The 24,654-nt window shown below is 39.0% G+C and overlaps 4 protein-coding genes and 1 non-coding gene across 5 annotated transcripts; 2 read left to right on the top strand and 3 right to left on the bottom strand.

Annotated features, from left to right (window-relative positions):
- Positions 1–4,604: 4,604 nt before the first annotated feature.
- Positions 4,605–5,867, top strand: LOC116193289. The gene is made up of 3 exons (XM_031522108.1): positions 4,605–4,950; positions 5,042–5,116; positions 5,478–5,867. The coding sequence occupies exons 1-3, from the start codon at positions 4,852–4,854 to the stop codon at positions 5,661–5,663; spliced, it is 360 nt and encodes a 119-aa protein (XP_031377968.1). The 5' UTR covers positions 4,605–4,851; the 3' UTR covers positions 5,664–5,867.
- A 1,191-nt stretch (positions 5,868–7,058) lies between these two features.
- Positions 7,059–8,994, top strand: LOC116193288 (abscisic acid receptor PYR1-like). Its single transcript, XM_031522107.1, is given in 3 exon segments — positions 7,059–7,436; positions 7,848–8,163; positions 8,165–8,994. Coding segments are annotated over 3 exon segments (666 nt in total). The 5' UTR covers positions 7,059–7,119; the 3' UTR covers positions 8,198–8,994.
- A 5,521-nt stretch (positions 8,995–14,515) lies between these two features.
- On the bottom strand, positions 14,516–16,806 carry LOC116192105 (protein HAIKU1-like). Its single transcript, XM_031520545.1, has one exon. The coding sequence runs from the start codon at positions 16,025–16,027 to the stop codon at positions 15,017–15,019; it is 1,011 nt and encodes a 336-aa protein (XP_031376405.1). The 5' UTR covers positions 16,028–16,806; the 3' UTR covers positions 14,516–15,016.
- A 4,785-nt stretch (positions 16,807–21,591) lies between these two features.
- On the bottom strand, positions 21,592–21,676 carry TRNAM-CAU. The gene is given in 2 exon segments: positions 21,592–21,627; positions 21,639–21,676. It is a non-coding gene; the product is annotated as a tRNA-Met (tRNA).
- A 1,855-nt stretch (positions 21,677–23,531) lies between these two features.
- Positions 23,532–24,525, bottom strand: LOC116192417. The gene has a single exon (XM_031520966.1). The coding sequence runs from the start codon at positions 24,234–24,236 to the stop codon at positions 23,850–23,852; it is 387 nt and encodes a 128-aa protein (XP_031376826.1). The 5' UTR covers positions 24,237–24,525; the 3' UTR covers positions 23,532–23,849.
- Between the last annotated feature and the right edge of the window lie 129 nt (positions 24,526–24,654).

The following is a 24,654-nucleotide window of genomic DNA, read 5'->3' as shown; positions in this document are numbered from 1 at the left end:
TTATGATGTCTCCATTTCTTGTTTTGTTATATTTTTTGCCCCGATGAAAGGTCAATATTCTAACTTTTTCTTTTTGTCAAACCATTAAGTTATTTCTTCCCCTTTTTTTTTGGAAAATACCCTTTTGTCTATTGACACAAAAAAATTTTTTCGGTGTGAACTCTAGTATCCGAATCCAATTGGATCCTGACTAATTCAGTCAAGTCAAGTCAACTCACTAAGGAGTAAAACTCCATCAGCGTGAATTTTCTGCATTTACAAGGTTGCTTAAGCGAAATAAGAGTCGAACCACTAAAACCAACTTACGTTGATTTGACACAAAATATTTACTGCTCGTATATCTGCTTGAACCTAATAACTTGTGTATATCTTATTATACGTCTTTTTAGCAAATTATTGGGGATGCTTAATTAATTTCGAAATAGAGAATACCCTCCTTTTTTATGTGCATTTTAATATTACGAAGGTCAATGTGTCCAGACTAATTCAATTTAATACTGGGTCCGCCCATTGAGAGATAAATTGTCACAACTTGAATTTTTTACATTTACAATACACGAACACAAATCTTTGTTTATAAGGAATAAGTGTCGAATCAATTTAGTCAGTCCATGTCAATCAATATTGTCCTCTTTTTTCTTCTTTTTTTCGCTAAGGATGAATATTGTCCTTTCATCAGAGATAAAACAAGCTTCAGAAGCATTTTAGGCTGATCCTGCTCGAACGTATGGTCTCACTGAAAATAAAAAAAGGATTCCAGCCTTGTTTGGATTTACAATAAAAAAAACTTTAACTTTAACTCGACACAATACATAACAAAAGCACACATTTCTCAAGTCAAAATTTTTAACTTTAACTTTAACTCAACACACTATACAACAAAAATACATTTTTTCCAAATCAAATTTATAATTCCATCTCATTTGTCCTTTTCCACAATCAAAATCAAAGTTACTTTTAGTGCGTTTGGATTCAGAGTTAAAGTAATTTTAATTTTGATTTTGATTTTGATTTTGATTATGGAAAATGACAAATGAGATGTGATTATAAATTTGACTTGGGAAACGTTTGTTCTTATTGTGTAGTATGTTGAGTTAAAGTTAAAGTTAAAACTTTTGACTTGGAAAATGTATATTTTTGTTGTGTAGTGTGTTGAGTTAAAGTTAAAGTTAAAGTTAAAATTTTTTATTTGAAAATTCAAATAGAATTTTTAACTCTGAAACCAAACGCACCGTTACATTTTGAGAAGGATGAGGGATGGAATAAGTAAATTTCAGATCTGGCTCAGAGCCAAATTTGATGTGTCAGTGCAATGGGAGAGCCAGTGAGCCGAAAATCCACATGGCAACGTCCACTAGTTGACAAAATTCGCCCCCAAATATTTTTAAAATTATATATAATATTTATATATAATAGATATAAAATATGGTTAACCTCTCACATAACTAAAAATAACTAAAATATTTGCCCCCAACAAATCCCGTATGAATTCCCCATCTTACCCTCGCTTCTCTCCCACGTAAAAAAGGGCAAAATTACATCACAAGTCCTATAAGTTTAGTGTTCCGGCAATTTGATCCTCTAAGTTTCAAACTTGTCGGACTAGTCCTATATGTTAGGCACGTTGGGCAGATTTAGTCATTTCCGTGAAAGGGTGTTAACACCATGCCGACATGGACGGGACGCTTTTATTTTATTTTTTTCAGTTGTCATCATGAATAATACGTGGCACAAAAATAATTGTTGCGTGGCCATTTTGATTGCAAAAGTTAAAAACAATAAATCATGGGTTTTAAATAAATAAAAAAAGAAGCCCCAAAATAATGGTCGGATAAAGATTCCTCAAATCCCCGATTCAAAATCCCCAAATCGAAAACCCTATTCGGTCTTCCTATCTTATTCTTCAAGAAATTTGTTCAACTCCATTAGGGTTTAAGCATCACTTTTCTGAGGAGATTCTCGCGAAGCAGTGAAGATTCTCATGAAGCAGGGGACATTCTCATGGCAGTGAAGAGTGTGTTTGTCGTTTTGTTTGGTGTGAAACGTTAGTCCACTTATTATTCTTGCTTTATTGTTTATTCCTTCACGTCTCTTCTCGTGGAGTGAAAGTTTTGATTTATGTAATGTTCTTGCAATGTATTTGGGTTTGTTGAATAAAATATGTCAACTTGGTTTTACAGTTTTGTAATGGGTTTTCGTTATTTTTTTTTTTAAGGAGTGGGACAGCCCGACGTATACATTTCCCATGGCTAACTTCTCGAAGTAAATGACGGCGGGACTCTTAAGGGAGAAGGTGGGGACCTGGTATATAGTGGTGGGAAGAAAGAAATTTGGGATGTCGAGCCGAACATGATTTCTGCTGTTGATGCGGTCCAAGCAATTGAGGAGATGGGGGTATAATAAGGGTGAATAGGGAGGATTCCGTCATTGAACTGATAATGCACGTATATGAGACAAAGCACATACAGTTATAAGTCCACCACAAGAAGAGAGTCACTGTGACAGTGACAATGATTATAGTTTAGAGGATTTGGGTGGATATGATAGTGAAGATTATGATCCCCAGCTTGCACAAATCAAGGGTCAAATGCAGATTTCCAAAAACAAGAGAAAAGAGAAGTTACAAACTGTGAGGTTAGAGAAAGATCTAGAAATTGATTCAAGGGAGGTAAGACAAGATAAGGAGGTAAAGAAGGGGAAAAGGAAGCAGGTTGCTAGAGTTGGAACATCTCATGTAGCAGATGAAGTGTACCACACGGATTACCCATCTTCAGATGAGGCTTGCGGCATTAGAGAAGAATCACAATCAGAGATTGAGGATCATGCAAAGGAAGGAGCAATGCGAGAAAAGGTAACTAGAGCTTATTTCAGAAAGACAGGTACCTTCCCTTGTTATGAGCTGTCTTGTGGGGTGCCTATTTTCGGTGTGGGTCAATTGTTTGATGATGGGAAACAATTTAAGGGGGCCATTACTTTAGATGCTGTGAGAACTCAAAGAAACTTATATTTGAAAAAAAAAAATTGCACGAGTACATGAGAGCCTGCTGTAAAGGAGAAAATTGTCCTTGAAAAATATCTTTTAAACACGTGGAAGACCATGGAGCTTATCAAATTAAGAGTCTACTGGACGAACATAGTTGCAGTGTCACTTTCAAGAATGAAAGAGTAACTAGTGGCTGGTTGGCTAGGCATTATTTAAGCACAATTAGGGTTGTCCCAACCATCAAGCAAGCTGAATTCAAGATGCTAGTGAAATAGCAACTTGGTGTGGAGGTTTCCAAACACCAGTGTAGGAGGGCTAAAGAGAAGATTTATAATTTAGTGGTTGATGACACCAAAGCGGAGTATGCCATGATGTGGGATTATGTTGATGAGCTAAGGAGATCAAACCTGTGTAATTCTGTCTATATGAAGGTTGAGAGGCCGATATCAAGTGAGCCAAGTGTATTTGACGGATTTTATGTGTCTTTTGTGGCTGCGAGGATAGGATTTTTGAATGGATGTAGACAAATCATTAGGGTGGATGTTTGTTTTTTGAAAACAATTGTGAAAGGTCAACTGCTAATTGTCATACGTAGAGACGAGAATAACCAAATGTTCCCCTAGCATGGGCAGTAGTTCAAGTGGAGAGTGGTGATACATGGTCATGATTCCTCAATCTACTTAACGAGTATCTAAACATATCAGATCGCCTGGATTGGGCAATTATATCTAATCAACAGAAGGTAATGTAAAAGAAAATAATATTTTTTCATTATTTCATTTAATATTCTTCATATGTTTTGTTGTCAAATGCTGACATGCATGTTCTTGTGCCGCAAGGATTGGTGCCTACAGTGGCTGAGTTGCTCCCTCGAGCAGAGTATAGAATGTGTGCAAGACACATTTACGCTAATTGGGGTGGAAGCCACAAGGGGCCCAAAGATATAAAGGCAGCTCTGGATCATTGCCAAATCAACAAATGAAGCTGATTTCAAGTTCAATATGGAAGAACTGCACAAAATGTCACCTCAGGCATACGAGGATCTTGCTACAAAGACCACATTATAAGCACTGGCACAAGGCTTTCTTCAATCCTATGGTAAAATGTGATATTGTTGATAACAATCTTTGCGGAGCTTTTAATGATTCTAGAAGCAAGGTGTAAGTCCATCTATTCCATGTTAGAGGACATTAGGAAGATAGTGAAGGAAAGGATCCATACTCAGAGATCTAGCTATGAGAAATTGAACAAAGATTTTGGGCCTAGGATTAATAAGAAATTGCAAGATAATTTGAAATTTAGTAGGTACTGTCATTTGACTTGGAACGGTGAGGATGGTTATGAGATCGTGCCTTGGGGAACTAAGTTTGTGGTTGACATTGGTAAGAGAACATGTGATTGCAGGGCATGGCAGCTGACAGGAATTCATTGCTGCCGTGCCATCTGGGCTTTATTGAATAAGGGGAAAGAGCCAGATGATTATGTCCATGAATTCTATAGGAATGAGATGTTTTTAGAAGCGTATGGAAAAGTGATGGAACCATTGCGGGACCCTAACGGTCCGTTTGTTTTCAAGGTTAAAATCACAAAAACTTTAACTCTAACTTTAACTCAACCCACAACAAAAATACACATTTTTCAAGTCAACTTTAACTTTAACTCAACACACTATACAACATTTGTCCTTTTTCACAATCAAAATCAAAATTACTTTAACTCTGAAACCAAACGCCTCATAAGATTTGAGAGAAAAATCTCATGCATGATCCACCCAACCCTCCCAAGCTAAAAAAGAGGAAAGATAGGCCAAAGAAACAGAGGAGGAAGACAATGTTGGAGACTAGGCTGACAATGATGGAGTTCAACACATGTCCAGGAAAGGAGCTGTTAATCATTACAAGCTTTGTAGGCAACCTGGCCATAACTGGAAAACATGCCCTCTTGGTGGCAAGGGCACTACTCAACCAGTAAGTATCCTTTCTAAATTGCATTTCATCTTTTATGAAGTGCATTTGTTAGTATCATTGCAACTAATCATTGATTTTGTTTTTGATTTAGGATACTGTTTGTCAATCATCTGCCCCAATAATAACCAATATATTAGGATCTGTTTCAGCAGAAAGGAGTACCATGGTATATACTTTCCCATCCAAGATTCTTCATCTGTGAATTTTCTTTTTTCTTTTTTAATGTGAATCTGAACCTGCTTGAAATTTAGGGCAAGAGGAGGACTACCAATATTGAAGATGTTATTGCTAGAAAAAAAATAACCCAAGCCGTAAAAGGATCGATGAGACCCTGCATCATCTAGTAGAAAGAATGAGAAAACAAAGTCATTGACTGACATTAGTGCACATAGAGGTGAACGTCATGTCCCTTCAAATGCTAATTGGGGATACATTGTAATGAATGCAAGTCATTTACTATTAAGAGATGCAATTTTGTTTTATTTTAATTTCACAACTTGAAAGCTATTTGCTTTGTGAAATTACAGCTTGGCAATGAAGGGGGATTGCTTGTTGGGAGGGAAGGTGATTGCTCAAGGAAAAATATCACACTCAAGGAACTTGAAGTTCAACCAAAAAGGAAAATGGCTAAGAGAAGGACAGGTGCAAGCAAAATCAGAGGAAAGCAGGCAGCTCAACTGGGGCTTGAGTTCCATGTTTGTTTGGTTCAGTAACATGGCAGCGTTTTGTGGAAACTCAGTAGCAATTTGGATGACTTTGATCTTGTATCAAGTGGATGTGACAACTTGAGCGTTTTGTTATCATTTTGGAACTATTTTGGTAGCATTTTCGTTTCAGAATGGGTGTCTGGTGGCATGTGTCTGATGTTACAATTTGATACAGAAATATACATCTAAGAACATGATTGAAAATGAATTTGAAGCATTTTGGTAATATTACCTGGTGGAGCACTTATATTGCCTGTGAATGATCATGCATTTTCATCTTGGTTATACCTATATTATATGGATGTGTTATGAGTTATGTGAGGTGGCCGACTTCAAGGACAGTTGATAATAGGTCATGGCAGTTAACTGTCATGGAGGACAGTCACTGTCATCGAACTCGACTAGCCAACATAACTCACGACAGGATCCAATGGAATAAAAGAGAATTTGAGCAAACAGATTTTGGCAATCTCATGGTTCGTGCAAAATATGACAGTGACTGTTAGGTTGAAATTTTTGACCAACTATCCATAATGTATAGGAATCAGCAATTTATTCTCAGAGCTGCAATTTTTGGAATGAGCAACGCACCAATATTCCATCCCAAAAGATTACAAGCTACAAAGCATATTCCATCCCAATATTACAAACTACAAACTAAAATGGCAGATGACAACGCAACCAAACCAAATGACAAATAAGATAGCAATCAAGATTCTAACGGGCAGAATATAGCTTGATGACCGTCGGGGAGGCCCTTCACCACCACCACCATGGCTATGGAGGTGAGAGGGAGGCAATGCCGCCGAGCGTGGACACCATCTACTTCCCCATGATAGGAGGCTTGGGAGCATCGGGAGCAATGGTGCCGGCTCTTTTCATGAGATCGTTGGATTTTAGGGTTTTGTTGTTCTTCGAATTTGGGGATTTCGGGGTCCTTGGTGCTGCACTTTGATCTGGCGATTTAGGGCATTTGGGGGATTAAGAGCTCTCATGGGTGTTTTGGATTTGGATATTCTAGAAATGATGATTTCTTATGATGTTCTTCGATAGAGAACTCGGCCGATTTGGGAGGCGATTTGGGCATTTTGGAGCTTTTTTTGTTTTAATTTAATTAAAAACCCATATTTATTACTTTGTTTAACTTTTGTCGAGCAAAATGGCAACTTCACAATTAATTTGTGCCACGTAATTCGAATTAACACCGTTGTGTCCACGTTGGCACGTTGTTAACGCCCTTTCACGGAAAAGACTAAATCTGCCCAACGGGCCTAACATATAGGACTAGTCAGCTAAATATGAAACTTATAGGACCAAAATTGCAAGAACGACAAAATTAGAGGACTTACTGTATATTTTCCCCACATAAAAATGCCTCCCAATCTCTCCCTTCGCCCCTCCTCTCTCTCTCTCTCCCCCCCACTCTCTCTCTCTCTCTCTCTCTCTCTCTGTCAGTTCGCAAATGCAGAGGGGCGACGGCTCTCAAGAAGCGGAGCAAGAACCGGCGACTGCCGGGACCGTCGTCACGGCCCACCATGAGTCGGTGCCGGCCGGCCTGACCTGGGACGAGTTCAACGAGCTGGTGCCGGTCGTGAGGGAGCTGCACACCTACAGGCTAACCCCCGGGCGGTGTTCCTCCCTGCTTGCCCAGAGGATCCACGCGCCACGCGCCACCGTCTGGTCCATCGTCCGCCGCTTCGACCGGCCTCAGGTCTACAAGCACTTCATCAAGAGCTGCTCCGTCGGCGACGACTTCACATTGACCGCCGGATGCACCCGGTATACACTGCAACACATATATATAAATCTCGAATGAACGCTGTCATCGGAGCTGACCGGATTCTTGTGAGAAGTGAGGGTTCTCGGAGTTCTCGAACTATCGGTTTTCCAGGAAATTCAGATGGCCGGATTCTTATTCTTGAATCTTATCGAATAATTAAGATCATTTGCTAGCTTATTTCGAATAATTCTTGGTTAGGCGTTCGAGTCCTCGAGTCGAGTCGTCCGACCCTCTGTGTCAGTTCCACCGGTTGGTGGCTCGTCATTTTCCCAGCCCTGATGACCAACACAGCAGCGCACGCTGCGATGTCGATTTAAACGTCCTCTACATTAATTTAGCGGCCGAGGGATAAGTTGACTTGACCGGATAGCTGATGATGTGCCATTTATGTCGTATTGTTCGATGCGTAGGTACGTGAGCGTGATAACGGGCCTGCCAGCGGAGACGTCGACGGAGAGGCTAGACATGCTGGACGACGAGCGGCACATCACGGGGTTCAGCATCATCGGGGGCGAGCACAGGCTGAGGAACTACAGGTCCGTGACGTCGGTCCACGAGATCCATCGCGACGGCAAGGTCTGGACCGTCGTGCTTGAGTCATACGTGGTGGACGTGCCGGGGGGCAACACTGAGGAGGACACCCGGCTGTTCGCTGACACGGTCGTGAAGCTGAACCTGCAGAAGCTCGCCGCCATCGCAGAAGGGCTGGCACGTGACGCGGCTCATCAGTAATAATAACAACTCCTCGACCGACCGGTGAAGTCGTCACAGGTTTGTCATGACCTGCAAGAAAAAAAGAAAAAAGTACAGCAGGGTCCAATCCAATGAATGAAGATACTAATACAAAACTTTTGTTGCTCGGTTAGATTTCGGTATCTCTGAATAGTTCGACATCCGAACGAAACTGATCTATCGAATCATCGGAAACGGTAAGGAACATTGAATGGGGGAGTAGAATAGATTTCAGGAGTGAGCTAGCGAGGGTGGGTTTGAAATTGAATAGCGCAAAGAAGAGCATCTTATCTTTCTCTTTCTCTTTTGGTTTGTACATGTGAAAACCTGTGGGCTGAGAGATACTTGGGAGGCGGTGACACGGGCGGGGGAAGAGGGGGGAATTTTGTGATTGTGGACACAAGACAAGGGCAGTTCAGTCAATGCATGTGTACATATAAATGCTTTTTTTTTATTACAATGGAGGTACATGCGCCTAGTATATTGAAATAAAAGGGCAAAGACAGTACAGTCCCACTGAGTATCGAATCCATGACCTCTTGATCACCAGACGAGAAGTGCGCCACTACGCTATATCTATCTGCTTGCTTTGTTTTGAGTTGAATGAATTTTTCCTTCTTTTTTTTTCAGGAGAATTGTTTAGTATTTGGATTTTATTGATTTGGAAATTGGAATGCTTGGGTTTGGAGGGGCATTAATTTCACATGCAATTGTCAAATCTTTGCGGCTGTTCTTCTTTTTCCTTAACAACTTGCATGTTTCTTTTTGTGGAAATGAGGTCGAGTGACTGTGTAGAAGGAACATAAATATAAATTTTCTTGCATATTTTCTCCCTTTTTTTTAGTTGTCTGTTGAGTTGATATATTTGGGAATAATGAAAATTAATTTGGACTTTTTTTTGTTACAATAGAGGTCAATGTGCTTCGTATAATGAAGTAGAAATTCAAATTACTAATAAATGGGTACAAAGAGTCTCACATTGAAGTACTACAAATGTTTAATAAAGGGGCACAAGTAATTTCATATCGAAATTGAAATCACTTAGTTATACCAGACGATGACGTACGTTACTACGTTACACTTTTTGGTTATTTGAACATATTGGTTATTTTAACGTAGATTTCATGAGAGAAATTAGCAAGTTTTGTTTTGTTAGTGTTCTTGAGCAATGTCAGCCAATAAGTTCATCCTTTTTTTTTTTTATCATTTAGCTTATCTTTTGGTTCAGTTGCATAAATTGAGGGCTTTCTTGTTTTAATCAATCAAGAAGTTAATGTGATCCCTAAAATATAAAGAATGAAAGTTTGTCTAAGCATGAATGAGTGGTGACTGATGACATAATGCCAATTGTGTGTTACACATGGTGGTCCAAGGTATCATTATTTGGTTCTCTGCAATTATATTTGTTAATTTGTCATTAATCTCTCGCCGACATATATAGCTCGATTATTAATTAAATGGCGTCAGAAAATTACATGTTCGGGAAAGGCTCGGAAAATGAATTGCAAAAACATCCCAAATTCCCCAAGTAAATTTTGTTCTCTTCTACATTGCCAATCGAAGACACATTCATAGTTCCAATGGTGATCCCTTCGTGATATTGCATTTTTGATGTGCGGCAATAGCATGAAAATCAATAGATGGGCTTGGTATGTTTAGATCAATTACTATGACGATTATTGGACGACTTACTTCAGATTAACTACCGTATCTGCAGGGATATCCTGGTTTCTAATTAAATCGGGCATGCTCCGACTAGCAAGTTCTTGAATATTTCTATTCGGCCATTTTGGGAGAAAAGGTTCAAACTTGGGGATTGGGAAGATGAAGACCGTTTAATCAAAACAACTATGATTTTATTTATATTTATCTCCTCGGTGTACGTCATCTAGTATTCTGAAGTCTAGTAAATCATGATCAAACCAGTTCTTTTTTTATTCACAGATCTCGAATCTGAGATAGTTATCTACGTCGAATCACCGTAAATGCAAGTTGGTGGCTTTACGTTTAAGTTAAGTCGTGCATTCCTAGTGGTTCATTCCATTCTCCTGCCCTAGCTCGGGGTTACTGCGGATTCACCAATCAGACTCAACACAAGCCGTCCGATCAAAACGGATCATGCCTGGTCCCACGATTAGCGGTGATGTGATTGTGATGTCCCCTTTTCTAGGTGGGGAGAAGAAGATTGGGGTTGGGCCCACACTTGTATCTCATATATATATTTCGAGGATTAGCTTTCATCTTAGATCATCCGATATGGTCTATTTTATATGCGTGATGATTTGAATGCTTATTATGATTGGCCGACGACGCCTCTCCTTTTAGACAAAGTAAACAACTTCAATAATTGGAAATAAGACGCAAGTTATTGTGACCGGTGATGACATCTACTTAAGTGTTTCGATTCCGACATGTATTTGCACAAGTTCGATAACAAATTGGTCCAAAATTCGGAGCAACAGCTGTTAATAGTTGCCAGCATGGTCGCATGGACCACAACTGCTTGTTGCAGGTTTCCACAGTCATAACAGGTGTCTGTCCTCAAAACGCACTTAATACTTAATACGAATTAGCGCACGAAATTTCAATTGCAGTATGGTTTTTCACGGAACAATTACGATATGGTCTAAAGGAACAAACCAAGGAGGAGCCGGCAAATGTTGGTTGATAGTACATTCCATTCTATGATTCAGAGGGTATTTTCCTTTTTAATCCATTTGAATTCCATATCTAGAGCTGCAGGTAGATCTATTCATTAAAAAGAATGAATTTGATACATTTCTTATATACCCATAGGTGCTATACTGGGTAAGAATCAGAGCTATGCCTATATTAGATTTGAATCAGATTTTGACGCCCTTATAACCCTTATATTTATCCCCCTCCCCACCTCCACCCCCTAATTTCGAAAAGAACCTTCTTATTCACCTTTTAAGGACCTCGTCCCCCCAAATCCAAATTCTGAATCGGTCCCTATCCAAAAATATAACTCTTCGATACTAAGGTTTTGTGTATATATGCAGTACTATATATCATGCACTCTTGATTCTACGTCAATTTCAAAAGTTAGAAGTATCCGTTATGTCCCAGTCTTCCATATGTATCTTTAAATGACAAGTGCTCCTAGTTTTCCACCATTTGTACATACAGGCAACCATATATATATATATATATATATATGTATTTTATGGATAGTGGGCTCCATGATATCTACTCGGTCATAGATATTTGATGCATGTACATTGTCAACGGAGATAATATAGCTAGGCATTAAAACCGTATCATATGCATGTGCAAGGTTGCATCTTTTCTTTCCCATGCGGATCGATGATATAAACATTAGTTATGGCGGTTGATCATGTCACATATATATCATCTAAAGAATGGAGAAATTTGAAACAGATTAAACTTTCGGCTAGATTACATCAGATGCAGTGCGTGCTACTCAAATCAAAGTATTCAACTTAATATATTTGTGTTGTGTAATTTAGAAAGTTTTAATACGATGAAAAGTTGATCTCAAAACTCCATTTTCATGAGGAAGTTGGAGACTGAATGAGTGGCATAAGATCGCCGATCGCCGACTCATAACCAAGAGATCTTTGAGTAGATTCTAGCCCTCGGGGCTTTTGTACCACTTGATTTCACTTTTCTTTTCTGGATGGTACGTCCAGTTGCTTTAGGTATAATGATTTTGGTGTTGGAATTTTTATCATGTAGTCTATTGGATAAAATGAGGCAGGGTGGGACATGTAGATATATACCCATGGCTTTGTGAGCAATGTGTGTTCTTGTCAAGGGGTCCATATTATTAGCATCACTAACTATATATACATATACCTATATGATATGATATATACATACATTATTATATTTGCGTGCCAGTGGAAATTCGAGAACAGTATCTGCCCTTTGGCAGTGGCAGGCTGTCTCCTGATTAGAATATCCAATTCATCCATAGATTGGACGGATGTGATTGATCCTACTTGCCCAAATTAGGGTCATGTCCAACTTTTGACCAATGATCTCCAAACATTTTGACTTTTTTGGGCGGTCCCACAATTGAGCTGACTTCCATTATATTACCTTTGCTATCTTATGGATCAAAGATGCCCCCATCATAATATATATCATATGGACCTTGAATCCGGTTTACTTATGCTATAGTTTAGACCATCCCGTGCCTGACTATCTAGTAATTGTGCGGTATGTGAATATACAACGGTAGCTAATACTATATCGTATTAAAAAACTTATACATCGTGGATTGATGAAGAGTGGTTGATCTGACAATTCTTTCGTAAAATGTGAAAAACGACTTCACGTTGTAATTTGAAGTACAGTTGTAATATCATCGGACCGAAAGTATTTGATTGAAGATGTGGTTGTACGTTGATTCTCCATCATCGAAATGATTATATGAAACGTATCCAAAGTTAATTCTGGAAATCCTACTGGTGGATCGAGTGGTGTCATTGTAGTTGATTATATCAAAAATTCAAGATTGGAAAGGAAGATAAAGAAAGGGATTGGATTATATTGGTTGGCGAAATGGCAATTCATTGAGGATGCAAGTTGCCAACTTGGTCCTTAATTAAATTAGAAAGCTGCGAAGACAAAGTTAGGGATGGGGGATGTGATTGGTGGTTTTTTTCAAGATTCTTTTGGCCTTTTTCGTATGCAATTTCTCTTAAAAAAATTTCCTTCTTTTTTTTCCCCCCTTTTTTTGGGTTCCTTGGGCATAAGAAAGGTATAGTGGCCACAAGGGAAGCAAAAGAAGTCCTAAAGCCAATAAAAGAAGGAAACGACATTTATTTCTAAACGACTATATATGCAACCATGTATTTTGCAAACAAATACAAGTATTCGAAACTTACAACCTCAACGGTGCAAAATATCGAGTTTCTGCCATGAGCTGGGTATTCTCGGATAGATTCATATAGTTTGATACCCAGAAAATGGAAAGAAAAGAATAAATGAAAATGAAATATCCCGTCATTTCAACGTAAATAATTTGTTGCCACACTTTTTGTGAAGGTGGACCTCATTTTTCTCCCACCACTTCCTCGAAGGAGATTATAAGAAAGATACGGATGCCAATTATGATCGTAGGTGATCTCCTTAAGCTTACAAGGGAAAAAATAACAAAGTGTCTTGAAGAAAAAGATGCAGTACAGTGGCACGCATCTACTTAAGAACTAAATAAATTTTACGTTCAATTTTCGTTAATGAGACTACCTACATCTATTATTTAGATTTATATTTCGTTGTATTATACCGATTGGCTATGTTTATTAAAAGAAATAATAAGTAATAATTAATGAAGTATTTTAAGAGGCCTCCCCATGCATGCTTTTCTAGCCACAACTCTCTTTAATTGACTATTACTCCGCCAAATTATTTCATCAAATGAAGAGGCCCGCTTCACTTTTCGGTGATCCCATGTTGTGCTTTCAACCAATTAGCTGGTACTAATCCTAAATGGGGGTTGTTTTGCCTGAATTGGTTCTTTATTGTGGTGATGGATGTGAACCTTGTGGGGTCAACCAGTAAATGGGCTGAGGCCTTTCCAAATAAGAAGATGGACCAGTAGATTGAGTGGCTAAGATTGAATAAACTGTAGTGAAAATTCTTATTGGAAGAATTTAATTCCTTAGTGAGCTGATTGGTTTGAACTGGATTAATCAAAACACAATGTATTCTCAAATACCAGTGTGCACGCCGAAAAAAAAAAAAGAGAAAAAAAAGAAAAAGATAGGATGATTGAGCCAACTCTTTAACTCGGAACCCAAAGGCACACAGTCTTCAGATGTAAGAATAACAAATTATCCTGCAGACATACCCGTGGACTGTTTTCCCCTAAGCCTTTTAGGTAGGCACGTTGGAACTTCGTGCTCATCACGCATGCCAACGGGCTAAGATCGTTCCAAAGTGCAGTCTGTCCACGTTGATTCGATCAGAGTCCGCGGGGACCTAGGAATAAATGTGCATCCAAATTTCCAATTCTTTCTCCTTTCGTCTAAGTGGAAAATGAACAAAAGCTAACATGCGTTCATTGAAAAAGAGACGGAAAAAGCAACCCAATACATACGAGGTAGCATTCTCGAAAGAAGAAAGGGAAAACGGAAACTGAGAAAGTTTCACACAGCCGATCAGACCCACCAGGAACGTAGTTTTGGATGAACGAATTGTAAGTACGGAAACGTATCATCGAGATATGGTTTGCGGTCCAGCTCCACTGTCCCTGCCCTATCTCTCACCATACGTTTTCAAATATTTACAAACAAGGAGAATACGGTACTATGAGCAGACAGAAGATCATTACATGATTTCAACAGAGTAGCAGTCAAGAGAACCATGGAAACGCTTCATGGTATACAGTAACAAGACCAACCAAAGCAAAAGCTAGAGGATTGATGCCTCAAATTATTCCTTCACGAAGCAATTGAAACCTCGATATGGTAACAATTCAATCAGCAAAAGTGACAAAAGGGACATCAACTCTTCTTGATGAACATTCACCTATTGCGTTTCAATGTCTGTACTCCTATTTCATCTTTTTGCTACATCAATTTCTCCCACTTGCATTAGCTCATCAACTACACCATCTAAATTAAACCCTGCCCCGAGAAAATGAACTGCTGCTATACTGAAATAACATTACAACAAGAAGCTGAAAAGCAGGTATGAACAGAAAAAGGAAAAAAAAAAGAAAAAACAAAAAGGAAAAAGACTGCAAACTACTGATACAAGTAGACTGTTACATGCTGAACTCTTGCAAAAACATTCGGATGCAAGCTCCCACGAGAAGGAACCGGACCTCCTTCAGAAAAGATTGCTCCACTTGCTATTGATCCCTCCACCTTGGACTAGGCATTGCGAAAAAACCTGAAGGGGACAGCGGAAAAAATTGACCAGGTGAAGGCGGAAGTTGGGGCCCAGGACCCAGAATTCCTGACTGAGCCATGGATGAGAATGAGAAGTTTGGCGTAAGAGGCGGAAACTGAACCCCGGGAGAGAGCAGAGGATAAGGCGACCTAGGAGACAACAAGTTCAAGTAACTGCTCGGAGATGGCAAAGGGTACTGAGAAGTCGGAGAGGGCAGGAGGGCTGGCCCATTCATATGCGGAAAAGGAAGGTTAGCATTAGGTGGCATCGCAGGGCCATTGAACCGCGGTGAAGGAAATCCAGCTGGAGGAGGGTTAGGGAGTATTCCTGATAAAGGTGGAGGTGGGGGAGGATGAGTAGGCATGGACCCCGAAGCATGAGCCTGAGGCGGAGGCATAGACAGGTTTCCTACTGGGCTAGGATCCAACATTGAATTCTGTAAGTAACGCATGTAAGCTGAAACAGGAGACTCGGTCGGATGTAGCGTATATGGGTCTACCGGAGCTGCCATAGGTGGCATAGGACCGGGTGGAGGTGGCCCCCCGAACTGAGCAGGCCTGGGAAAGTTGTTGTAAGGGACTGGCGGCGGCGGCTGAGGTGCAGGGACTGGAGCTGGAGGGGGAACATGGGGCCGATTAAAGGGAGTCAAAGGGGGAGGGCGAATCCTCTGCAACCTCATACTCTGAGATTTCGGGGGGTTGGTGGGGGGTCGTGGCAAGGGATCCTTAGAAGGGGAACCGGTGAGTTGCTGAACGATGTTCCGGAAATCATTCTTGCTGATGTTGTAGACTTGGGGCTGCGGCTGCTGCCTCGCAGGATTGTTGCTGGCGGTATTGGTGTTGGCGGTGGTGTTCGCATTCGTGTTGGTATTAGCGAAGTTCGGTTGGTGCAAGGGGCTCTTCCTTATGTTCTTCCCGATCTTGTTGACACCCAAATGATCATTGTTATGCCTGTTCTTCGAATTGTCCATTCTAACCTACCCAACCCTAGAAAAACTCACTAAAGCCAGCAAATTCTACACGACCCGACCCGCAATTCGCCAACCATTCAGAAGCCACAGGGCAACCAAGCAAGAGCTTCGAATTCTATATCAGTCAGCTAACAGATCTCAGTAACAGTAACAAATCAGCAACAGCAATCAGCTAGACGATATCTCAGCCTCCACCCCCGAATACGAACGGAGTGAAATCACCTTCAATCCCCCAACGCTTCAAGTACCAGCTGGACTTTCCTATCAAAAGAGATCAAACCCTACAAGCAAAAGAGTCTGGAGACCGAATTACCTCCTAACAAGACTGAGACTTTCTCCGGGGAAACCGCTGCTGGAGCAATTGGAATCGATTCTGAACTGGCGAGTGAGGGAGCCCTAGGGATTTGATTGAGGGGGGGAATTGAAGAAACTGCAGGGTAGGTTGACTTGAAGCGGTGGGAGAAGAAGTCCACGGAGATGACTCACGGGCGGTCCACTTTCTCTCTCCCGAAGAAGACGTTCGATGGGGGAGATGGGAAGGGTAGAAACTGAGGTGGGGGTGTTGAAGGCAAACCCTAGAATAGAAATTGGGAACCGGTGGAGAAAGAGAAGGCAACGACTCCGATGGAGACCTCGCAGGCGCAAGTAGTCAACAGGAAAATGAATGATTTTTCTTGAATTCTCGGTGGGGAAGAGAGAGAGAGGGGGGGTGTTTGGGTGTGGGACCAGACGGACCGGCACGGGTTTTACGCTGAAACGGGTGTCTGGGTATTTGGATTTGCCAGGGAGATGGGGGGCTCGCCCCGCTTCCCAAACGGGGCGGAATCAGCGCCGCCTGTCCTCCCGACAGGAGATTCCCTGTGCCTGCGGGCCCCACTGTGGTGGCTCACGCCATCCTCAATTTATCAGTTTACATATTATGGCACGTTTTTATTTATGCAAAATTTATCATTGTACTTATCCAAGCGATTATACGTTTATTCCATTTAAATAATATCTCAGGCTTTAAGTCTTTATGGATGTAAAAAATTCATATTAAGAGAGTTTTACTCCTTAGTGAATCGTCATAATTTGATCGAATTAGTCGGGACCCAATTAAGTTTTCGAATATCAAGTTTCATATCGAAAAAAAAAATCATCATTGATGACTACCATAAATAAAGAGAATTTTAAGCCCGATTTAAATTGAATTAGTCGGAAGTATTCAGCTTGCCGTATCAAAAAAATTCTTCACCGGTATGAAATATAAAGTAAACTGGTGTACAGAGTAACGACTAACGACCTCCAAGCTCAAGACGAAAAGTAAAAATAAAAATAATTGTAGCAACCAACAAACAACTTTCTAGTTTACATTACATCAGCCATTAAATCATATATTTATATAAGTTTTAATGCTGATATATAAGGAAAAGGATAGAATATTATAGTGAAGTAGTAGCGGATCAATCATGGTAAAAATTATAACCGATTCCCTTGTAATCTAATATATATATATATATATAGGATAGAATATTATAGTGAAGTACTAATAGCAGATCAATTATGGTAAAAATTAATAACCGATTCTCTCGTAACCTGAAAATATATATATTTATGACCAATCAAGAAATCTGACTGTACTTGCGTACAGTACACGATGAACAATGTCATGCTCGCCCTGTGCTGCTACTTGCTTTATTTACATGGACAAATAGAGAGTCGCCCACCAAGAATCTCTAAGAAGACACCATTGAATAGACTCTTGTCCGGGCCACCGTCGGCTACAAAAGAGAGCCATATCGAAGGCTCATGACATCGATGAACTCACTTGAGCTGAGTGATACTATTTCACATTGATTCTGAGGCTTTTTGAGATAACAATTGCCGTTACATATATATATAAGATCGTCCACATACCCTAAATTGATGGGAGAGAAAATTTGGAAATTGCTCGCTCTTATGATATTTGTTTATAATGTGTCGGGTCAAGATTTGAAAATTCCTTGAGAGATCACATCACTTCTATGGTAAGCGCCACAACAAGAAGGTAGGACCACTCGAGTTTATAGGCACTTGCGAATTCGAAGGCATACTCTAATCAGTTTATTTTCTTTACTTCTTTTATTAAGGGAAGCCATGAACTTTGGGGAAAATGGAAGAGGACGAGAATAAAGGAATATGAAAAGAGAGATTTATGGTGTAATCAGTTATATGATACAATTAGCTTTTTTAAGTGTTGGATTATCAATAAATAGTTAATTGTAATTTAACAATTTAAAAAATGACTAAAAAAAGTATTTGCTCCATAAAATTCCACGAAAATGGCATAATTGGGGCTTTGGTGGTGGCCCTACCGACACAATGCAGAAGTTGTAATGCCCAAAATGCCCGGATCTAGAAAATGATGACATTCCCCACCTTAGGCTTAGGAGTTCCGTATTTTCAACGGCAATTCAACAAATATAAACATATCGCTGCAAGATGTACGGTTGATATAAGCGGGGAAGGAACCAATCGATGAGGCTACATTCTTATGGATAGAATAGGACGATAAATTTTTTGAATTAAGAGAGCGAGGATAAATAATTTTATTAAAATCGATGAATAATATGTAAAGTTCTTTATATTATTAAAATTTTATGATAGTGACCGTCCCCCTCAATCTCCATTGACCGTCCCATGCCGTAGCGGGGGACCCATCCTCCAATCCAACACTTCTGTGAGCCCACAGATCCTCCGAAGGGATAGAACTTAATGTATAGTCAGAAAAAAAAATTAATAATCAAATAAAACTATATCAAAATAAGAGAGTATAACATAGAATCACATATTTTCACATAGTAATCAAGATATTTCATGATTAATTTTCACGGTGAAACTCCTTATACTCTTTTTATTAGTTAGTAGAATTTATATGTCATTCTATTACATTCCCGTGAGCTATAATCGAAAATAAACTATTCCCAACAAATCGACATTTCTCGTAGAGCTCCTTGGGGGATTTTTTTTTCCCTCGAAAAGTAGAGGTATGTTAGATACGTCAAAAAGGTGCGCCATTTTCTTCTGCAAGCACAGCGGAAACAGGTTGCCATAACCTCTTTCTATGATTATTATCACTTATTAATAAATACATAAACGAAAAAAAAATGTGAAGGATGAAGGCAATGTTGTGAGCATGGACATTGGGTAAACGATTTCAAAAGTTTCCGTCTCTTTTTATCACGAGGAAGGTCAATAAGTCTGATATAAATATATATATATATATATAAAGAATATAAATCTGTGAGATCTTCTCAAATGTTTATCTCCTTAGGTGATATCTATATATTATACGACTGTAACTGTTGATATTAGTGACAGATACATCCCGATAAGATGAGGAATCGGATTTCGGGATAGAATTTTTTTTTCACTAACTTGGACAGAATATTCCGTTAAATTGGAGATGGCTTTGGGGTGGAATTCTCCATCCCTAAATTTATAAATAGATATATGCGTGCCCATAATATTTCGATTAATAGAAAGTCTCATGAGTATGTTACAATGAAATAGAATTTTTAATAAACAATAAATAGGTATGAATAGTTCCATTTAGTATATTTTGAAACCTAAAACTTACCACAGTGCTGCGTCCCTTTTAATTCGGTGTCTAATATTTTGAAATGCCAAATTTGAGATGAAATCTGAAGTATCCCGAATCTGTCCTTATTGTCTGGATAGCGATAGATTTGGTCTATGTACCACCACATGCGGAGGCATGTATTGAAGGTTTAACACCACATCGAAAAATTACAAAGGAAATAGTTCTCAAAACTTTTGCATTGGGATAGCTCGATTAATTAATAACGCAGTCGCAATGTATCGTTCTATAGTATCAAAGCAAAGCAAAGTACGAAGAGTTATGTACTGAGCAAAACTGCACCCCGGCAAGTCCAAAGTCGAGGGGATATAAAAGTTTGCGCCTCATTTCAGTCGACCATATCCCAAAAATATAGGAGTCTTGCTCACCTCGCATTCTATTGAAAAAGAAAATTGAATTTCAAGGATATATTTTCAAGGGCTACGTTGCCACACGAAGGCGCAGAAGTTCACATCTCGAAATCAGAAAGAAAATATTGGTATTTACAACTCTAGCTTTTTGGGCTCGATAAAGACACATCTAATAGGAAAAATGGTGATTTTTTGGTCCCCATAAGGTCAGCATAGACTTTTCTAATGTTGATAAATATCAATTAAGTCCGGAAGGATATATATATATAATAATCGGAATTCTCTATAGCCATCTTCGAACTGACGACAAATAGAGATAGTTAGGCAGGCATGCATTATGCATATCATCATATCAACACGTTTCAATAACCCTTCAACATTAGGTTTCGATGGGCGCAGGCATTTTGAAGATGGCTTCGTATAAGGAAAAATGGGAGGCAAATGCATGCACATATACATTTGGAATCGCGAACTAATATTATATATTTCGTAACTGGTTGAGACTAATTCATGCTCGTGTATCGACTTGATCTTAACTATAAAAGTGCTTTTGGTAGTTTTCGAAATCCCGCATTACAGATAATTAACAAGTCCACATACATTGAGCGTAATTTGCCTACTGCATCACCGACTGCTAACAAATTTTTTTTATTTACTTCCACAATTAGGAGCATACGACTAATTTGACACATCATGTGCACGTTATTAAAGTCCTAATTAAGTAAAAATAAATTTCAACTGGCTACTTTGTATTCTATACTTGTTTGATACGGAAATCTTTCTTCCGTAGCAGCTAAAATTCAAAGTGATGAAATCTACCAGGGACAAGTAAGCTATGTATATGATTAAGTCATAGTCCAAAGTGATTAAGAAATTGTTATCTTGTTAGGATTTGGAATGTTAGTGATAGCTCGATTTTCAATATTTTATTCGGACAGTGACAGTGACATATTAATGAGAATTTAATAGCAAATTAAGACTTGTCTTCACCACGTAAGCCTAGACTTTTTAAGTATTAAGGAAGAATAAACAACTAAATATTTGAGCTTTATAGTTTTATTCGTCAATCAAGCAATATTCGAGTAACCTCATCTACGCATGAGCTAATACGTACTTAATTTATTGAAGTGAGATGCGATCATCGACGCTTCACCTGATAACTTTGTAGGTTATGTTTGTCGGGTCAATAAAAATTTGGGCCGTCGTGACGAATGCCAAATGGATGAAAATGTGAAGGGAAAAACAAGTTTAAGAAATAAATTTAAAAAGAATAAACATGAATTAATTCAAACTGTTCGGCGTTTGTTAAAAGTTGGGCCGTCGTGACGAATGCCAAATGGATGAAAATGTGAAGGGAAAAACAAGTTTAAGAAATAAATTTAAAAAGAATAAACATGAATTAATTCAAACTGTTCGACGTTTGTTAAAAGTCTCCAATTTGAACCTTGTGAAGGGAAAAAATTCACGTTATAAGAATTTTATTATCTTAATAGGCGGATCCAGTTCAACTATATTAGTTAAGAGCTCATTGTACTTTCAAATATCATGATACACATAAAAAAAATTAATTTAAAAAAAAAATAAAAAAAGGTTAGTGGGGTGAGAGAGGCTCGAACTCTCGACCTCAGGATAACTCAGAAGCTATGAGACCTACGCGCTAGCCAACTGCGCCACCACCCCTTAGATGATATATCTGACAAATATATGTATATATATATATACATTAAACCACAATTCTCGGAAATACCTCCTTGTGGCCTAGAACAAACTGATACTTGGACGAAATTAATTCAGATGATAGGCTAAAAATACCCGTGGTTTTTATCCAAAAAGTTATTATCCATAGTGAAAACATCATTTTTGGTCTTCAACCTTCGCTTACTTTATCGTTTTCGTCTTAAACTTTTTTTTTTGGTTCAATCATATCCTCAATGTTACAAAATTTATTCATTTTTCCCTCCCGGCATCTTTATATTATTTTACTCGTTTCCTTATCCACTAGTAAGAGCGATGCACAGGTTTTTGATATATATATATATATATATATATATATATATGTATGTATGTATATGTTCTATTCAAATTTGTACCTCCCTTTTTTGATCCTTCCGCCAAACGTAGCCGATCCCTCGAGGTTGCTTCTCACTCTCCTGGTTCCATCTTTCTTCAAAACCGTCTACGATGATATAATCCCTTGGCCTTCCTTTTCATTGAGGCTGTTTGAGAAACTTACTCGTTGTCAAATTAGTAATTTTTAGGGGAGCGTAAAAAGGTAAATAAAGACTGTAGCAAAAAATAAGGGACTCTCCAGGCCTAAACGAGAGCGTTTGAAATACTTTATAGAAGATGGATAATATTATTATATTATTATTGAGGACCAAAAGTGAATTTTTCCTTATTCATAAAGATCTCAAAAATCCTTTTAGCAAAAAGTTTTGGTTTCTCTTGCTGTATCCCTATATGGCTTCGATCAATCTACCCTAGTCCTTTATGTATACAAGGACATTAGCAAAAAGTCACTATATTTCGTATTTTCTTATAATTGGAAGAGGTTTAGTACATCGGAATCGAAAGGAATGAAATGGAATGGATATTTCATCAATTTTTTTTTCCATTTCTTTCTTTATTGTCGAGTTGGAAGAGCATTCTATTAGAATGATCTATTTTCACAAACTTGATGGAATGGTGTTTTCTTCAAAACACTTAAGTAATGCTCATTCCACCATTTCAATTAGCTTTTATTTGAGTATGATGATATATTTTCTTAGAGGTTAAATGTTTAAATTGAGATCTTGATACATAAGTTCATCCTTTTTAATTACACATTTATGTTTTCTTTTTTATGTTCAACTAGAAAAACGGATCATTTTTCACTCAATAAAATTATATTTCACATTATAGAACCAATTCATTCCGGTGTTTCAAATGTGATCTTTCATCATAGTAACTGGAACGAGTAAATCCTCCTCCTCTCTATTATATTTTAGGCCCGTAAAACTTCTCCTGCAATTGAAATGCCAATTTCCTCTAGGAATGCCAATTTCCTTTCTCTTTCGTTTCATAAAGAAATGAAACAACAATGAGGAAAAAAAAAAAGAATTCATGTAGTCGTACTCGTCGTCGATGTCCAGACAATTTCATATTGAATTCGGATCCTTCCTCTGAAGATTCCTTCCTATTCTGTTACAAGCTCGTTTATTTTCTAACAGCAATGGTTTCTGATAAAAATAGACAGCTGAACTCATTTTTCTATTTATGGAAAAAGAATGGGAAAAAGAAGATCAATAGTGGAGAGAGAACCGTTGATTGATTTGAGTTCCAAGTTCACAGGCAACCTGTGGCAACTGGAAAGTAGCTGAGAATTCTTAAAAATGTGCAGAAATCAGAGATCGAATTCCATAAAGAAAATTCGGCTTATACGTGCATCGACCACTATACAAGTATTTCCAGTAAATTGATCTAAAACCGATTTGTTATTCTAATAGATTCGCAGAAATGCAGAAATCTAATACAGGGTATTTGGCGAAACAAAACGTAGATAAAAAGAGATCATATTGTGACGAATGAACCGTAAAAACAATATAAATATATATTATATATATTGTACAAACACCGGGGGGAAACACGGAAGTCTGTCGTGCTGGACCGATCGATCAGACTTCGACTCGACTTAGCGCATATGATCAAGGATACAAAGAAACTACAGATATCGAAACGAAAGAGAAAATTGAGTTCTGGATACAAGCAATGGGGAAGGGATGATGCGTTCTTATTTTATTTTTCCATTTTTTTGCCCTTCAGTCCTGGGAAGGGAGTCATCCTATGATGTTGGTAATATGTCCATTCGGGCTAATCATGGCTGGCGCCTCTCTTTTCTCTTCCCTTCCCTTCGCATCTGTTGCAAGTCCTCGAAGCTCCAGTCCCGTCTCATCCCGCCACTCCGGATCAACTTTGGCTGCCGGGAACCCAAATCACCTGTGCCCACCCCCAAGTCGCTCCCACCAAAGGTCACGGCGCCAGTGCTGAGCCTCCGGAGGGCCTTCTGCCTCTTCTTGGCAACTCCGTTGATGGGCCCACTGTTATCCAGGATCGGCTCATAGGACGGATGCAGCAGCGGGCCCGACCAGTTCCGCTCAGCCCTGAGGCAGCAGACGCTGTGGCAATTCTCCTTGACAGATCGGTAATCGCCATTGGAATCGGTCCTCTGCAGGCACTGGCAGGTGAGGCAGTTCAAGCTCATGTTGTTCGACCGAACTTAGAACACCCGAAAAGCCGAAACACCAGACCAGCCAGAGAGGAATAAGAGAGAAGGGGTATGAGTTCTATGAGGAGGGCATTGAGGCTAATGGCGGGGAAGGGGGGAAGAGGAGGAGAGCTCCATGGAAGAGGAACTCTTTTGCAGGGGAAGCTTAATTTGGTTATGGCTTTCTGGAACATAATGTGGCTCTCTGTTGTGCTGTTTTCTTCCTGTTAGAGGAATAATTGCTGTGTTCCATTGCTCGAAAAATCAGCAGGACCAGCTCTATTTTTGGGAGTTGACAAATACAACTTTTCCCATCTAAATCCGGAAATACTCTCTAAAGAAAAAACAATATATATATACACACGCACATACATATATATGTACTTCCGAAACTATAAGATGCTGTCATTGGAGA

This window comes from Punica granatum, chromosome 1, assembly GCF_007655135.1.
Source record: "Punica granatum isolate Tunisia-2019 chromosome 1, ASM765513v2, whole genome shotgun sequence".
In the NCBI taxonomy this organism is placed as follows: Eukaryota; Viridiplantae; Streptophyta; class Magnoliopsida; order Myrtales; family Lythraceae; genus Punica; species Punica granatum.
Note: the sequence above shows the minus strand (reverse complement) of the source record. Positions and strands in the feature narration are given on the sequence as shown.

Excerpts from the sequence above, each read along its gene's own strand:
- LOC116193289 (XM_031522108.1), top strand. The coding sequence starts at position 4,852 with ATGTCCAGGAAAGGAGCTGTTAATCATTACAAGCTTTGTAGGCAACCT. Across the intron at positions 4,951-5,041 it reads GCAAGGGCACTACTCAACCA|GATACTGTTTGTCAATCATC; the intron begins GTAAGTATCCTT and ends TTTTTGATTTAG. Across the intron at positions 5,117-5,477 it reads CAGCAGAAAGGAGTACCATG|CTTGGCAATGAAGGGGGATT; the intron begins GTATATACTTTC and ends GTGAAATTACAG.
- LOC116192105 (XM_031520545.1), bottom strand. The coding sequence starts at position 16,027 with ATGGACAATTCGAAGAACAGGCATAACAATGATCATTTGGGTGTCAAC.
- LOC116192417 (XM_031520966.1), bottom strand. The coding sequence starts at position 24,236 with ATGAGCTTGAACTGCCTCACCTGCCAGTGCCTGCAGAGGACCGATTCC.